Source organism: Mobula hypostoma, chromosome 21 (genome assembly GCF_963921235.1).
Source record: "Mobula hypostoma chromosome 21, sMobHyp1.1, whole genome shotgun sequence".
Taxonomy (NCBI): domain Eukaryota; kingdom Metazoa; phylum Chordata; class Chondrichthyes; order Myliobatiformes; family Myliobatidae; genus Mobula; species Mobula hypostoma.
This window is the reverse complement of record NC_086117.1, coordinates 52128949-52146811: the sequence shown is the minus strand read 5'-3', so window position 1 is coordinate 52146811 and position 17863 is coordinate 52128949. Positions and strand designations below refer to the sequence as shown.

General features: G+C 50.9%; 1 protein-coding gene across 4 annotated transcripts in view; it reads right to left on the bottom strand.

The window, feature by feature from the left end:
- The window catches only part of rilpl1 (Rab interacting lysosomal protein-like 1), a 37125-nt gene extending 19559 nt beyond the window's left edge, over nucleotides 1-17566 (bottom strand). For all 4 annotated transcript variants that reach the window (XM_063074012.1, XM_063074011.1, XM_063074015.1 and 1 more), the window contains exons 1-2: nucleotides 16930-17566; nucleotides 8635-8785 (exon numbers count right to left, since the gene is read on the bottom strand). In XM_063074012.1, the coding sequence (XP_062930082.1) occupies nucleotides 8635-8785; nucleotides 16930-17214 (436 nt within the window). In that variant the 5' untranslated portion in view covers nucleotides 17215-17566. The remainder of the gene's footprint in view (nucleotides 1-8634; nucleotides 8786-16929) is intronic.
- Between the last annotated feature and the right edge of the window lie 297 nt (nucleotides 17567-17863).

Sequence of the window (17863 nt, the reverse complement as noted above, 5' to 3'; positions counted from 1 at the left end):
CCACACCCAGACACCGACGACAGCCCGCAGACGCCTTCCACACCCAGACACCGACGACAGCCCGCAGACGCCTTCCACACCCAGACACCGACGACAGCCCGCAGACGCCTTCCACACCCAGACACCGACGACAGCCCGCAGACGCCTTCCACACCCAGACACCGACGACAGCCCGCAGACGCCTTCCACACCCAGACACCGACGACAGCCCGCAGACGCCTTCCACACCCAGACACCGACGACAGCCCGCAGACGCCTTCCACACCCAGACACCGACGACAGCCCGCAGACGCCTTCCACACCCAGACACCGACGACAGCCCGCAGACGCCTTCCACACCCAGACACCGACGACAGCCCGCAGACGCCTTCCACACCCAGACACCGACGACAGCCCGCAGACGCCTTCCACACCCAGACACCGACGACAGCCCGCAGACGCCTTCCACACCCAGACACCGACGACAGCCCGCAGACGCCTTCCACACCCAGACACCGACGACAGCCCGCAGACGCCTTCCACACCCAGACACCGACGACAGCCCGCAGACGCCTTCCACACCCAGACACCGACGACAGCCCGCAGACGCCTTCCACACCCAGACACCGACGACAGCCCGCAGACGCCTTCCACACCCAGACACCGACGACAGCCCGCAGACGCCTTCCACACCCAGACACCGACGACAGCCCGCAGACGCCTTCCACACCCAGACACCGACGACAGCCCGCAGACGCCTTCCACACCCAGACACCGACGACAGCCCGCAGACGCCTTCCACACCCAGACACCGACGACAGCCCGCAGACGCCTTCCACACCCAGACACCGACGACAGCCCGCAGACGCCTTCCACACCCAGACACCGACGACAGCCCGCAGACGCCTTCCACACCCAGACACCGACGACAGCCCGCAGACGCCTTCCACACCCAGACACCGACGACAGCCCGCAGACGCCTTCCACACCCAGACACCGACGACAGCCCGCAGACGCCTTCCACACCCAGACACCGACGACAGCCCGCAGACGCCTTCCACACCCAGACACCGACGACAGCCCGCAGACACCTTCCACACCCAGACACCGACGACAGCCCGCAGACGCCTTCCACACCCAGACACCGACGACAGCCCGCAGACGCCTTCCACACCCAGACACCGACGACAGCCCGCAGACGTCTTCCACATCCAGACATTGACGACAGCCCGCAGACGTCTTCCACACCCAGACACCGACAACAGCCCGCAGACGTCTTCCACACCCAGACACTGACAGCAGCCCGCAGACGTCTTCCACACCCAGGCACTGACAACAGCCCGCAGACGTCTTCCACACCCAGACACTGACAACAGCCTGCAGACGTCTTCCACACCCAGACACTGACAACAGCCTGCAGACATCTTCCACACCCAGACACTGACAACAGCCTGCAGACATCCTCCACACCCAGACACCTCTGGACAACAGCCACACCGAGGCACCTCGGGACAAACATAGAACTGAGAACAGAGCCCGGCCCAAACACAAACATTATAACCAAAACCACTGATATTTTCTTGGTACAATTTTGAGGATCATTACTCAAGTTCTCAGGTGAGGGTTCAACCACCAAACCTCCACAGTGGAACATGAGGATGTGTTCTTTGGACCATTTCTGTGGTACATTCCACAAGACCGTAAGGTATAGGAGCAGAATTAGGCCATTTGGCTCATTGAGTCTGCCCTGCCATTTCACTATGGCTGATCCATTTTCCTTTTCATCCTGAATATCATGGCTTCTCTCCATACCCCTTCGTGCCCTGACTAATCAACCTCTGCCTTAAATATAGCCAATGACTTGGCCTCCACAGCTTCACGACTCTCTGGCTAAAGAATTTCCTCCTCGTCTCCATTCTAAAAGGATGCCCCTCTATTCTGAGGCTATGTCCTTTTTTCTTTAAATTCTTTATTACAAATGTCGGTGCTATACAATATTTACAAAACCAGTGACTAACATATTTACTACACTACAAACAGACAATACATGTTAAACCAATATATTGCCATCCTCATCAATGATGGCATTTACACCCCGTGGAGCCCAACGGTCCCGGAACACCTCTACGGTCGCCGTGGACTGTGCGTATTCCTTTTCAATGTTCACCTGGGCATGAACATACCCCCTAAACATAGCCAGGCAGTCCGCCCGGGGAGAACCTCCTGCCACCCTTTTCCAGGAGCCACGGATGGCAATTTTCGCCAGCCCCAGGAGCAAGTTGACAAGGACATCCTCATCCCTCTGTGCCCCACTCCTTACTGGATGACCATATATAAATAGGGTGGGACTGAAATGCAACCAGAAGGCGAGAAGCAGCCCACGCAAATATGCGAAAAGGGGCTGAAGCCTCACACACTCCACGTACATATGGTACACGGTCTCCTCCAGCCCGCAGAAGTGACACGCGGCTGGGAGATCCGTGTACAGACTAAAGAACTTATTGCAGGGCACCGCTTTATGCAGCACCCTCCAGCCGAGATCCCCAAGGTGCATGGGGAGGACTCCCTTGTAAAGGGACTTCAACTGGGGACCCCCCTCACCTCCAGGTGGGAAGACCGACTGCCATGGCGTGTCGGGACGGTGGACAAGGGCTAGGAAGTGGAGGGTGCGGAGCAGCAGCTCATACAGATACCTCCTGCCTGCATCCCTGAACGGGATTGTGGGTGTCGATGAAAGACGGCTCAAGTTGTGTGGATTCGTCTCTCGGGTAAGGCTGTGGGGCCTGGGCTCGACGAGCAGCTCAGCTTGAGTCGATCCACACACCTGAGCCGCACCAACATCCGCTGAGGCAGGGCAAGGGTCGGCCAGGACCCCGCCCTCTGCCAGAGGAGGGGATTCCCGGTCTGAGGCAACCATGTTCCAGACTCTCAGTAGGTCCTGATAGAAGCCGGGCAGCCTCTGCAAAGCAGCACGGCTGACACCCGCCGGCGGTAGCTGCATATCTTCGGCAAGACAGCAGCCCCTCCGGAGGAAGAAAGTCGCCAACACGTGCCACCTGGGAGGGTGCTCGGCGTACAGGAATCTCTGCAGAGTCCTGAGGCGGAGAGCCGCCAGTCGTGTGCGTACACACACCAGCGACTGTCCGCCCTCTCCTACTGGGAGACTCAGAACCGCTGCAGAGACCCAGTGTTTCCTGTTTCCCCAGAAGAAGTCCACTAGCTTCCTCTGCATTCTCGCAACAAAAGGGGCAGGGGGGGCCAAGGTGACCATCCGGTACCACAACATGGAGGCCACCAGCTGGTTTATGACCACCACCCTGCCTCGATAGGAAAGCACTCTGAGAAGGCCTGACCAGCGCCCTAGCCGGGCCATGACCTTTGTCTCCAGGTCCTGCCAGTTCGCCAGCCAGGTCTCCCCAGAAGGACTCAGGTAGACTCCCAGATAGAGAAGACGTCTGGTGCTCCACTCAAAAGCTCTCATCTCCTCCGGCAGGGAGTCCATCTGCCACTGGGCTACTAAGAGTCCGGAACATTTCGCCCAGTTGATCCTGGCGGAGGATGCCGCTGAGAAAACATCTTGGCACTCGCGCATCCTCCGCAGGTCACAGGGGTCTGTCATCATGAGGAGTACATCATCGGCGTAGGCCGAGAGGATGACCCCCATGTCCGGTTCACGCAGAACCAGACCTGTCAGCCTTCGCCGAAGAAGGCTGAGGAATGGCTCGACACAGATCGCATACAGTTGACCAGACATGGGGCACCCTTGACGCACTCCTCTTCAGAAGTGGATAGGTCCTGTCAATGATCCGTTAATCTTAACTAGGCACTCTGCGGCAGAGTACAGGAGCCGAACTCGGGCCACAAAGTGTGGTCCGAGCCCAAAAGCCTGCAGGGTGCCCAACAGGAAACTGTGGTCCACCCGGTCAAACGCCTTCTCCTGGTCAAGAGAAAGAAACGCTGCCGGGGTCCCAGTTTCCTGGAGTTGGTGGATCCTCTGGTCCTAGCTCCCCCACCATAGGAAATATCCTCTCCACATCCACTCTATCGAGTCCTGTCAACATTCGATAGGTTTCAATGAGCTCAGAATCAGAATCAGGTTTATTATCACTGGCATGTGACGTGAAATTTGTTAACTTAGCAGCAGCAGTTCAAGGCAATACATAATCTAGCAGAGAAAAACATAAAATTAAATAATAATAAACAAGTAAATCAATTACATGTATTGAGTCGATTTTTTTTAAATGTGCAAAAAGCAGAAATATTGTATATTAAAAAAAAGTGAGGTAGTGTCCAAAGCTTCAATGAGCTCACCCCTCATTCTTCTGAATTCGTGAATACAGGCCTAGAGCCATCAAACGCTCTTCATATGACAAGCCATTCAATCCTGGAATCATTTTCGTGAACCTCCTTTAAACCCTCTCCAGTTTCAGCACATCCTTTCTAAGATAAGGGGCCCAAAACTGCTCACGATTCTCCCAAGTGAAGCCTCACCAGCGCTTTATAAAACCTCAACATTACATCCTTGATTTTATATTCTAGTCCTCTTGAAACGAATGCCACCATTGCATTTGCCTTCCTCACCATAGAGTCTTCCTGCAAATTAATGCTTAGGGAATCCTGCAGTCCCTTTGCAGCTCTGATTTTTTTTTCTCAGGTCTGTTCAGACACTTGTTGATGTGTTTTTTTAAGCGTGTTGTACCGGACATTCAGCCATTCTTGTCTGGCACGTGGTGTCCGGATTAACCGGTTCACGTTATGAACGTTCCTGACTTGACCCTTGTAATTTTTACGAGGCCGAGTGGCTAGCTCGACACTCAACCTGGCACGGATGGAAAGCGTGCTCGGGGATGGCCCGACCTGGATTCGAACTCGGGAACCTTCGCTCCGGAGTCCAGCGCTGATCTCACTGCGCCACCAGCCGGCCCACACCTCTGATTTTTGAATTTTCTTTCAATTTAGAAAATAGTCCACACTTTTACTCAACTTCCTCATCAGAAATGAGGACATCTCCTTCTTGTTGATCATCTATCAACACCTCATGGTTGCATGCTTGGACCCCGCTCTACTCTCCATACACATGACTGTATGGCTAAGCACAGCTTCAAGGCCATCTTCAAATTTGCCGACGACACCAGTGCTGTTAGAAAGATCACAGGTGGTGATGAGTCAGTGTATCGGAGTGAGATCAGTCACCCGTCATTTGAACTGAAGGGATGGGCTGAGTGTTTGACATGGCTTACCTGGCTGAGTGATGCCACAACAACCAGTAAATACGAATAGGAAGGGGAAGGAGGGTTAATATACCTCATTGCAATTCTCATTCCCAAACCGGGGAATTTTTCCTATTGCACTTCACCCATTCGCTTCCCCAATGAATCTGTCCCCATCCTCCCACTGAGAGCTCAGTACAAGCCCCAACTTTACACAAAGTATAAGGTGGCCAAACACTTTAATTCCCATTCTTGTTCAGACATGTCGGACTATGGCCTCCTCTTGTGCCATGACAAGACCAGCCTCAGGGTGGAGGAGCAACACCTTATGTTCTGTCTGAGGAGCCTCCAACCTGATGGCATAAACATCGACTTCTCCTTCCTCCCTCCCACTCCTCTATTTCTCACTATTGTCTTTTACTCTCATCAAGCTATCACCTTCCCCCAGGTCCACTCCCATTTCCCTTTCTCCTGTGGTTTACTCTCCTCTATCAGATTCCTTCCTCTCCAGCCCTTGACCTTTCCCACCCACCTGGATTCACCTATCACCTTCTAGCCATCCTCCTCCCCCTGCTGCCCACCTTTATTTTGGCATTTCCCCCCCGTTCCTTTTTAGTCCTGAAGAAAACACTGACTGTTTATTCATTTCTATGGATGCTGCCTGACCTCCAGCATTGTGTGTGTGTGTGTGTGTGTGTGTTGCTTATACAAGGTCATTTGTATGACAACACTGGCTCTTTGTTAACACTTTTTCTCTGAATCCTTTGTTCTAAATGTATTCAGTGTCATAGAACCCTATGGCACAGATTCAGGCCCTTCAATCCATCTATTCCATGCCAAACTATTAATCTGCCTACTCCCACGACCTGCACCAGGACTGTAGCCGTCCAGACCGCTCCCATCCAAACTGCTTTTAAATGTTGAAATTGAAACCCCAACCACACCCGCACTGGCAGCTTGTTTCACACTCTCACCACTGCCGAGTGAAGAGGTTCCTTTCACCCTAAACCTGTGCCCTCCTGTTCTAGTCACACCCAACCTCGTTTGTTCATTACGTGCTGTGTTGTATGATGTCGGCAATTATTGTCTTTCCATGACCGTGATTGTTCTTGGCAAATCTTTCTACAGAAGTGGTTTGCCATTTTCTTCTGGCGGGTAACCCCAGCCATTATCAATACCCTTCAGAGATTGTCTGCCTGGCGTCAGTGGTCGCATAACCAGGACTTGTGATACACACCAGCTGCTCAAAACGACCACCCACCACTTGCTCCCTTGGCTTCACGTGACCCTGATCAGGGGGGAGGGGGTGCTAAGCAGGTGCTACACCTTGCCCAAGGGGGACCTGCAGGCTAGCAGAGGGAAGGAACACCTTACATCTCCTTTTGTACAGTCACATCGCCACCCTGCCACCTGCACCCAACCCCAGTGGTCAAATATAATCAAGAGATTCAGCAGATACTGGAAATCCAGGAAACACATACAAAATGCAAGAGGAATCCATAAAGGATGTCAGGCAGCATCTACGGAGGGGAATAAACAGTCAACGTTTTGGGCCAAGACCCTTCATCAGGACAGTAGTTCCTCCTGCATTTTGTGTATTACTCAGTGGGAAAAACCTGCTTGCACTTACCCTATCTGCACCCCTCATAATTTTGCATTCCTGTGTCGGTCATGGCTAGAATTAACCCCTGTTTCAGCAAGGACCTGGACCTATTGCAATTTGCCCATCACCACAGTCGTTCTACAGCGGATACGATCTCACTGGCTCTCCATGTAACCTTGAATCACCTGGACAATACTAATACTGTACCCATGTCAGGATGCTGTTTACTGACTACAGCTCAGCGTTCAACACCATCACTCCTACAGTTCTGACTGAAAATCTCCAGATCGTGGCCTCTGCAACTTGATCCTTGACATCCTAACCAGAAGACCACAATCTGTGTAGTTCGGAAATAGCATCTCGACCTTGCCCACAATCAACACTGACGCACCTCAGGGACACGTGCTTAGCCCACTGCTCTACTCTCTCTGTACTCATGACTGCGTGGCTAGGCACAGCTCAAATGCCATCTATAAATTTGCTGACAACAGAACTATTGTTGGCAACTTCAGCTGGTGACGAGAGGGCATTCAGAGTGAGAGAGTTGAGTGCTGCAACAAGCTTGCACTCCTCAGTAAGACCAAAGTGACTGTGGACTTCAGAAAGGAGTGAGACGAGGGATCACACACACCACTCCTCGTAGAGGGATCAGAAAGGGGTGAGACGAGGGATCACACACACCAGTCCTCGTAGAGGGATCAGAAAGGGGTGAGACGAGGGATCACACACACCAGTCCTCGTAGAGGGATCAGAAAGGAGTGAGATGAGGGATCACACACACCAGTCCTCGTAGAGGGATCAGAACGGGTGAGACGAGGGATCACACACACCAGTCCTCGTAGAGGGATCAGAACGGGTGAGACGAGGGATCACACACACCAGTCCTCGTAGAGGGATCAGAATGGGTGAGACGAGGGATCACACACACCAGTCCTCGTAGAGGGATCAGAAAGGGGTGAGACGAGGGATCACACACACCAGTCCTCGTAGAGGGATCAGAACGGGTGAGACGAGGGATCACACACACCAGTCCTCGTAGAGGGATCAGAACGGGTGAGACGAGGGATCACACACACCAGTCCTTGTAGAGGGATCAGAAAGGGGTGAGATGAGGGATCACACACACCAGTCCCCGTAGAGGGATCAGAAAGGGTGAGACGAGGGATCACACACACCAGTCCTCGTAGAGGGATCAGAAGTGGAAACAGTGAGCAATTTCAAGTTCCTGCGTGTCAATATCTCTAAGGATCTAACCTGCACCCAACATATTGATGCAGCTACAAAGGCAGCACGACTATATTTCATTAGGAATTTGAGGAGACTTGGTATGTCACCAAAGACACTCGCAAATTCCTACAGATATACCGTGGAGAGCATTCTAACTGGCTGCATCACTGTCTTGTATGAGGTGTGGGGGCCACTGCACAGGATCGAAATAAGCTGCAGAGAGTTGTAAACTTAGTCAGCTCCATCATGGGCATGAGCCTCTGTAGTATCCAGGACACCTTCAAGGAGCGATGCCTCAGAAAGGCAGCAACAATCATTAAGGACCCCGATCACCCAGGACATGCCCTGTTCTCACTGTTACCATCAGGGAGCAGGTACAGGAGCCTGAAGACACACACTCAACAATTCAGGAACAGCGTCTTCCCCTTTGACAACTCTTTCTAAATGGACAATGAACACATGAACACTACTACACTACTTTATTTCTATTTTTTTGCACTACTTATTTAACCCTTTACACATTATATGCTGGTGAACTTAAACCTGCGTATGATTTCAGAAAGTACATGTTAACATGCCAGATGGAACAGGGGACTGACCACCCAATGCTTTTACCTTCCTGCTTGAGGATGTCTTCGTCGGTGAAATGAGTGTCTTTGTGGGAGAGGTTCTTCATCAGCTGCTTGTTCTCCTCCTGAAGCTGTGCGATCTGAGACAACAGATCCTGTGCTTCACCTCGCCACACATCCTCCACCAGGACCAGTTCCTAAACACAAGACAGAGAGGCCATCAGACACACACAGTACCCACCCCCCACGTGGGAATGATACTTCCCACCAGCCATCGCTGTATCTGTTATCACCGACACTGTGAGCTTCACATGAACGAGGAATTTCAGTGCAGTCTAAGATTGCTTTCTATAGATGCGTAATGGAGAGTATATTGACTGGCTGCATCACAACCTGGTATGGAAACACCAATGCCCTTGAACAGAAAATCCAACAAAAGGTAGTGGATTTGACCCAGTCATCACAGGTAAAGCCCTCCCAACCATTGAGCACGTCTACCTGAAACACTGTCGTAGGAAAACAGTAACCATTAGAGACCCCCACCACCCTGGCCATGCTCTCTTCTCGCTGCTGCCATCAGGCAGAAGGTACAAGAGCCTCAGGACTCATACCAGCTGGTTCAGGAACAGTTACTACCCCTCAACCATCAGGCTCTTGAACAAAAAGGGATAATTGCACTCACTTGCCCATCCATTAAGATGTTCCCACAACCAATGATCTCACTTTAAGAACTCTTTACATCATGCTCTCGTTATTTATTGCTATTTATTTGTATTTGCATTTCCACTGTTTGTTGTGTTCTGCACTCTGGTTGATCTTTCAATGATCCGGCTACAGTTACCGTTCGGTAGGTTTGCTGAGTATACCCACTGGAAACTGAATCTCGGGGTTGTATATGGAGACATACATGCAGTTTGATAATAAAATTTACTTGGAACTTTTGAGGATTAGTTTTATTTGTCACACGTACATCAAAATAACACAGTGAATCTCTGCATTCACATCAGTCTGAGGATGTGCTGGGTACAGCCCGCAAGTGTCGCCACGCTTCCACTGCCTGCTCACAACTTATTAACCCTAATCCGCAAGCCTTTGAAATGTGGGAGGAAACCAGAGCACCCAGAGGAAACCTACACAGTCATGAGAAGAACCTACAAGCTCCTTACAGAGAGCGAAGGGAATTGAAGCCTAACCAGTGATCCTGGTGCTGTAGAGCACTGTGCTAACCACTACACAGAACGTTGATCTGACACTGGAGCTATGGAGGACTGGCTGGAGGAGAGTGAGCAGCTCGTGACGAGGTGGAGTGAGGGTGAGGAGGAGAGAGCACGTTGCTGTTCATCTGTATGCAGACAGAGCAGCTCTGCCCACGAGTGCATAGTGTGTGTAATGCACACAAAACGCTGGAGGAACTCGGCAACTCAGGCAGCATCTACGGAGGGGAATAAACAGTCCACGGTTTGGGCTGGGACCCTTCATCAGGACTGGAAAAGGAGAGGGCAGATGCCAGAATAAGGTTGGTGGGGGGGCGGGGTGGGAGGACAAACTGGCAAGTGATAGGTGAGACCGGGCAAGGGGGAAGGTGGATGAAGTAGGAAGCTAGGAGGGAATAAATGGAAGAGGTAAAGGGCTGAAGGAATCTTATTCTGGCTCTTGAACCCTTCCCTTTCCAGTCCCATCCCTGGGAGCGACAAATAGAGCCAAGCAGGAATTCTACCTGAGCTCTCCCAGTGACACGTTTCAAAGGCCCATGAGCACGGAAACGTAGCGGCTAGCGTCAGCGAGGTAGGTTCAATTCCGTCGCTGTCTATAAAGAGTTTGAACGTTCTCTCCAAGACTGTGTGGGTTTCCTCCGGGTGCTCTGGTCTCCTCCCACAGTCCAAAGACAATCAGATTAGTCGGTTAATTGGTCACATGGGTGTAACTGGGTGACATAGGCTCGTTAGACCGTGCTGTGTCTCTAAATAAAATATCGATTACCTAATTGTGTGTAGCAACAAAACCAAAACAATTGCCGCTGCCTACAGATTTGTAATACTTGCACGACGCGTCCTCACTCCAATAATGATAGCTCCAAAAGTCGAAGATATGTATTCAATCCATTATTAGCAAACATACGATCTTGAAGTGATGAAACTTAAGCATACTCAAGTGTAATTGAGCACTACTGAGTAGTCATCAAAAGATACAACCTCTGTTGGTCCCCAGCTACAAACTGGGATGAACAAAACATGAATACGTGACTTATTCCCTTTGCTCTTACCAGGTTTCCTGCGCCCCCCCCATGTGACTATTGACCATAAACTCGCAATACAGAATACGATACAGATAGAGAACAGATACATGGCTCCTATAGGGAGTCAGCTGCTTTAATTGCATGATGAGGAATTTGAGGGTTTAACTTGTTGGGAAATCTCTCTAATAACAATTGGCAAAATTAAACCTGGAGATTGCAGTTTTGTCTCCTGTTTTCATCGGATGAGAGCCTGCAGATTATTGGATATTCCTGGTATACCCTGCTGGCCTCCATCTTTCACCGTTCTGGTCTGGTGAATTTCTGACCTGTTTCTGCCTGCCCCCTCTCACCCACACCCGACAGAGAAACTCAGCAATACTATGACGATGTGACAAAGGAAACTGGAGTGGGGAGAAATGAAAGATGAGTTTTATTTGTCACATGCACATCGAAACATAACAGTGAAATGTGTCATTTGTGTCATTGGCCAACACAGTCTGAAGGGTCAACCTGCAACACAGAAGATTGAGAGATTTGATACAGGTATACAAAATAATGGGGGATATAGATAGGGTAAATACAAACAGGCTTTTCCCCACTGAGGTTGGGTCGGACTACAACTAGAGGTCATGGGTTAAGTGTGAAAGGTGAAAAGTTTAAGGGGAACACGAGGGGAAACTTCTTCACTTGGGGGATCATGAGAGTGTGGAATGACCTGCCAGTACAAGTGGTGTCAGCGAGCTCGATTTCAATGTTTAAGAAAAGTTTGGATAGTAGGGATATGGTCCTGGTGCAGGTCGATGGGAGTAGGTAGTTTAAATGTCTCGACATGGGCTAGATGGGCTGAAGGGCCAATTTCTGTGCCATACTTTTCTATAACTGTGAATTCTGCCACTGACATAGCATGAGCCCTAACACTTGTGGTCTATACACTTTTGGAATGTGGGGGCGGGGGGGGGGAGAACCAAAGAAAATCCATGTGGTCGGGGGGAGGACGAGCAAACTCTATACAGACAGTGGCAGAACTGAACCCAATCACTGGCGCTGTAAATCATTATGCTAACCACTATGCTACTGTGCCAGCTGGAGATGACTGACCAGCTCAATGATGAACATTAGTTTCAAATAAGCGTCGCCTATTTTAGCCTGGATTCCCTCTCCCAAAGCCCATGTATTGCTGGCTACTCGGGAACTATATTCCAAGGTGAAAGCCTTTGGACTGTAAGGAATCAAGGGTTCTGGAGATGGAGATAAACGGAGGTTGAGGCAATGTCTGAATCTGTCATCAACTTTGAAGGATGGGGTGGGCACCAGTTGGTCAGTCAACACCTGCTCCGATTTCCTTTGTCACGCAGTTCTACTGGGGGTCAGGGAGAAAGAGACCAAAAATTCCTCAGATCAGACGGTGACGACGTGGAGGGAAGCAGCATACACCAGGAATATCCAAATAATCTGCGGACTCTCATCCAATGAGAACAGGAGATATAAACTGCAATCTCCAGGTTTAATTTTGCCGAATGTCACGTGGAGAGGTTTCCCAACAAGTCAAAGCCTCAAATTCCTCATCACACAATTAAAGAAGCTGACACCCTGCAGAACAATTAAACAATTAAACAATTAACACCAGCATTTCTCAACATTGGGGCAGTTTCAGGAGCGGACTGAACTTGGAAGAGTACAGCACAGGAAAAGGCCATTCGGCTCACAATGTTGCGCTGAACCAGCTAAAAAGGTGAATTTTAAAATTCCTAAACACTACGTACACAGCGTCCATATCCCTCCATCTTCCTCAGATTTATGTGCCTATCTAAATGCCTCTAAAAGCCTCAAATGAATTTGCCTCTACCACCATACCAGGTAGCACATTCCAGGCATCCAACACCGAGTGAAACATCTTACTCCTCACATCCTTTGAACCTACCCCTGCTCATCTTCAATGCATGCCCTCTAGCATCAGGCATTTCTACCTGGGGGAAAAAGATACTCCTGTCTACTCTATCTGTCTCTTATAATCTCTTAAACCTTTACAGGCTCAGCTGGGGAAATTTCCAGACAGTGCCACAAGACCGGCCCAAGCCAGGACGGCCACTTATCCATTCAGATGCTTCACTCAGGCATGGCAACCTCTCCCTTTTAATTTGGGTTAACATGTGCTTGACGCTGATGGAATATGTCAAAGTAGCTCCGATCGACTGGACCAGAGCACTTGGGCGTTGGTGTTTACCCAATTAGTGATCATGTTAGGAACTTTTCTCCTAGTCAGAGGATATTTTGGGACCCAACATGACGTGAGAGCTGTTGCCAAGTGCCAGCGTCATCCTATAATCACATGCCGGGAGCAAACATGTAATCACACTGAAACGGGCGGGCGGTAGCAGAAATAACCTTAGCTTGCTAACCAACTTCCCAAGTTAATTTTAATTTCTCATTGGATCACTGCCCAGTGGTGGCCCAGGGAGGGACAATGCCAATGAGGGCCACCAGTCAGAGGGGTAGGTGCTTGGTGGGGTGAGGGGGGAGGGAGGAGAGGCTGTCCCAGGGAGAGATCCACACAGGACAAGGTGAGATGGGGACAAAGAAATAATCTCTCTGGTGGGAGAGCGCTGGGAATATGCTCCAAGCAACACACAAAATGCTGGAGGAACTCAGCAGGACGGACAGTACCTATCCTTGCACAGGACCTCATCTTCTAAACAGAAGAGCTGGAAGTCCTCCACCCCCACAAAACACTACCATTTTAAGGGCAGAATTTCCTTCCGAGCTAGTGGATTTTGGGGGGCAGCTAGAGTTTTCCCAATGAGCATCTACAGTACTCCAGAATGGGTCGGGAACTGAAGACCAGAGGATGGTAATGGTGCAGCCAAAATCAGAAAAGGCTGCAGAAAGTTGCAAACTCAGCAGGCGCTGGCCTCCCTAGCATCAAGGGCACCTTCAAAAGGCAATGCCTCAAAAACGTGGCATCCGTCGTTAAGGACCCCATCACCCAGGCCATGCCCTCTTCTCACTGCAACCATTGGGGAGGAGGTACAGAAACCTGAAGAGACACACTCAACGATTCAGGAACAGCTTCTTCCCCTCTGCCATCAGATTTCTGAATGGACATTAAACCCATGAACATTATCTCACTATTTTTGCATTACTTAATTTTTAATATACATTTCATATTGTAATTTATACTATTTACATATTGCACTGTACTGCTTTGGCAAAACAACAAATTTCATGACCTATATAATTCAGTTTTTTTCCCTCTATTACGTAATACATCGTACGGCTGCCACAAATTAACAGATTTCACAACATATGCCAGTGATATGAAACCTGATTCTGATAATTATTTGGTGAAATGAAAGAACCAGAGGAAGCATAACTAGAGAGAAACAATGTGGGTTAGTACAGAAACAGGGAGCTCTGATTTACACAGAAGTCAGCCCATGACCAGCAACAGAACCCTCAGGTAACCCTGGAAAGACTGTACCAACGCAGATGTTCAACCAGTGTGCAAAAGTCTAAAACTGTGCAAATACAAAAAGAGATAAATAATAATAAATAACTAAACAATAAATATCGAGAACATGGGATGAAGAGTCGATTGGCAGCAGGAACATTTCAATGACGGGCGAGTGAAGTTATCCCCTTTGGTTTAATAGCTTGATGTCTGAGGGGTAATGACTGTTCCTGAACTTCGAGGTTGAGCTCCTGTACCTTTTTCCTGATGGCAGCAGAGAGGAGAGAGCATGTCCTGGGTGGTGTGGGTCCCTGACGATGGTTGCTGCTTTCCCAGAACAGCGTATCATGTAGATGTGCTCAATGGTGGAGAGGGCTTTACTCATGATGGACTGGGCCATATTCACTAATTTTTGTAGGATTTTCCATTCAAGGGCATTGGTGTTTCCATACCAGGCTGTGATACATATAGTCAATATAATCTCCACTACACATCTATAGAAGTTTGTCAAAGTTTTAGATGTCTTGCCAAATCCTTGCAATCTCCAAGTTTTGAGGGGATGATGACATTGAGTGCTGAGCTGTAGTCGATAAAGAGCATCCTGATGTCTGCACCTTTGCTGTCCAGATGTTCCAGGGTTGAGTAACAAGCCAATGAAATGGCATCTGCTGTGGACCTGTTGTGCTGGTGGGCACTTTGGAATGGATCCAAGTCACTTCTCAGGCAGGAGTTGATGATTCATCACCAACCTCTCAAAACACTTCATCACAGTGGATGTAAGTGCCACTGGATGAGAGTTACCGAGGCAGGTCACCTTGTTCTTCTTGGGCACTGATGTCATTGAAGCCTGCTTGAAGCATGTGAGTACCTCAGACTGCCGAAGCGAGAGGTTAAAGATCTCAGTGAACACTCCAGCCAGTTGATCAGCACAAGTCGTTAGTACGTGGCCTGGTACCCCGTCTGCGCTGGATGCTGTCCATGGGCTCACAGGTCAGCCTCAGACTGAAGTCACAGGATCATCAGGGGGGAGGGACGGAGGGGGCTGTGAGAGTTTGTGATGGTTCCTCCACGTTTTGATAGTAAAGCATAGAAGGTGTTGAACTCATCTAGAAGCGAAGCCCTGTTGTCACCCATGCTGTTTGATTTTACTTTATAAGAGGTGACAGCATTCCAAACCCTGCCACAACTGACGAGCATCCATCATTGTTTCCAGTTTAGTCCAGAATTACCACTTTATCCGTGAGATGGCTTTCTGGATCATACCTGGACCCATCTTGGTCACCAGAACTGAATGCCTCTGATCCCCCCTCAGCAGGTTGTGGATCGCCTGGTTCACCCAGAGCTTCTGACTGGGGAAGACTCTGAATGATTTTGTGGGGACACACTCGTCTACAACGGCTTTAATAAAAGTCGGTTACAACCATGGTGTATGCATTCAGATCCACAGGATACAGCCCAACCCATTGACTTGAAGCAATCCCTCAGCCGTTTCTCTGCCTTCCGCAACCGCCACTCTGGAGTTCGCTCTTTAGCCCCTGCCTGCATGTAGGTACGAGGAAGACAGCCAAGTGACCTGATTTACTGAAATGCCATCCGGGCATGGAACAGTAGGCATTCCTTATCCTACCATAACGGTGGTCCAGTGTGCTGGGGCCTCTGGTGCTACAGGTTATATGCCGATTGTAATTGAGCAGGGGTTTCTTCAAACAGGCCTGGTTGAAGCCCCCGACTACGCACATCGAGATGTACAGTGAAATGCATTGTTTGTGTCAACAACCAACGCACTCCAAGGATGTGCTGGGGGCAGCCCACAAGAGTCACCACACTTTTGGCACCAACGCAGCACACCCACAACGCACTAGCCCTAACCTGTACGTCTTTGGAACGTGGGAGGAAACCGGAGCACCCGGAGGAAACCCACACAGTCACAGGGAGAACGTACAAACTCCTTACAGACTGCAGTGGGAATCAAACCCCAATCGAGGACCGCAGATGTTGTAAAGCAATTTTGGCAACCACTATGCTACTGACAACAGGCTGGCCCGTTGGAGCGCTGGATCTAGCCTGAACTTTGCGGACAAGACACATCTTGGTAAACGACAGCGTTGTAACTGCACTGAAACAGGCTGGCTCAGAGCAGTTCCTCAGTACGACGGCCAGATGATGTCTGGACCCAGAGACTCCTCAACTCTGCCATGAACACTCTCAAGCCCGGCTGCGAAAGCAGGGGGCTAGTAAACCCCATCCCGTAAAAACCCAGAACTACAGAAACACCAACAGAAGACCTCATCCCCGGGAGAGGCCGGATCTTCACTGAGAAGACCCATGAAGTTGTGCGGTGAAAGCGGAAGCCACAAGGCCGATCAGCCTTCTGTTGGCCCAAGGCAGGGGACCCTGGCGAGCCGCTGTCGGCAGCCTAAGCCCCAGTAGGGGTGATGGGCTTTAGAAACTGAAGGGTTCTACAAAATTAGAAATGGTCGGATGAAGGGAGAAAGTGAGGAGGCGGGTGGGGGAGGAAGAAAGAGGGGAGGGGGTTTGGGGAGGGGAGGGGAGGGGAGGGGGAGGCGGTTTGAAATCCCGGTTCCTCTCTACGACTAGCCGCTGCCCACAAACCCCAGGCGGCCTCGGCTCCGGACCGAGAGGCGGCCGCCACTCACCTGCTGGTGTTTGCGCTCCTTCTCGATGCGCTCGCTCCTCTCCAGCCGCAGCCGGCCGAGCTCCAGCCGCAGCTCCTCCAGCTCGGGGTTGCTGCGGCTGCGGCTCACCAACTCCTCCAGCATCTCCAGCACCCGAACCACTTTGGGCAGCAGCTTGGCGATGGCGTCGCAGCCGAAAGCGTCGATGATGCGCTCGAACTCCTGGCCGACCAGCGCCGCGATGTCGTACACGTCGGTGACCGAGAGCTCGGCCGGAGCCTTGTCCAGGGCCGAGGCCGCTTCCATGGCCGGGCCTCGCTAGTTCACCCGTCCCCTCCCTTCGCTCTCTCCTCCTCCTCGCTCTCGGATTTACACGTTCCCTTTGTTTTCTCTTCCCTCTATCCTTAACTTTCCTGCACTCAAAACTTACTTTGCTTCTCTCTCCCTGACTTTGCCTCCTCCCACGGACCTTTCTCCGTCACCAATTCTCCCCCGGTCCCTCTCCCTCCGAGATATTTCTTGATCACCAGTTCTCCCCCTGGATCCGTTCTCCGCTCTTCCCGGGACCTTTCTCCGAAACCGATTCTCCTCCAGTCCCCTCCCTCCTCACGCTCTGCTCTGCTCTGCCTTCGGGACCTTTTCTCCACACTAATTCTCCCTCCAGTCCCCCTTCTCTTCCCCCCACCCCCGGAACCTTCCTCCGTCACCAGTTCTCCCCCCCAGTTCCCCTCTCTCCCTCCGGGACCTTTCTCCCCCACTAACCGCTCACTATCCTCCCGGGATCTTTCTCCCTCACCAGTTCTCTCTCCGGGACCTTCCTACCACCAACTCAGCCCCCGAGACTTTTCCTGGTCACTAACTCTCCCACCCCTCCCACTCCCTGCGACTTCACAACGCCAAATCACCGCGGGTGGAGGCAGCGACGCGCATGCGTTGCAGTCCGGCCGGGCACAGC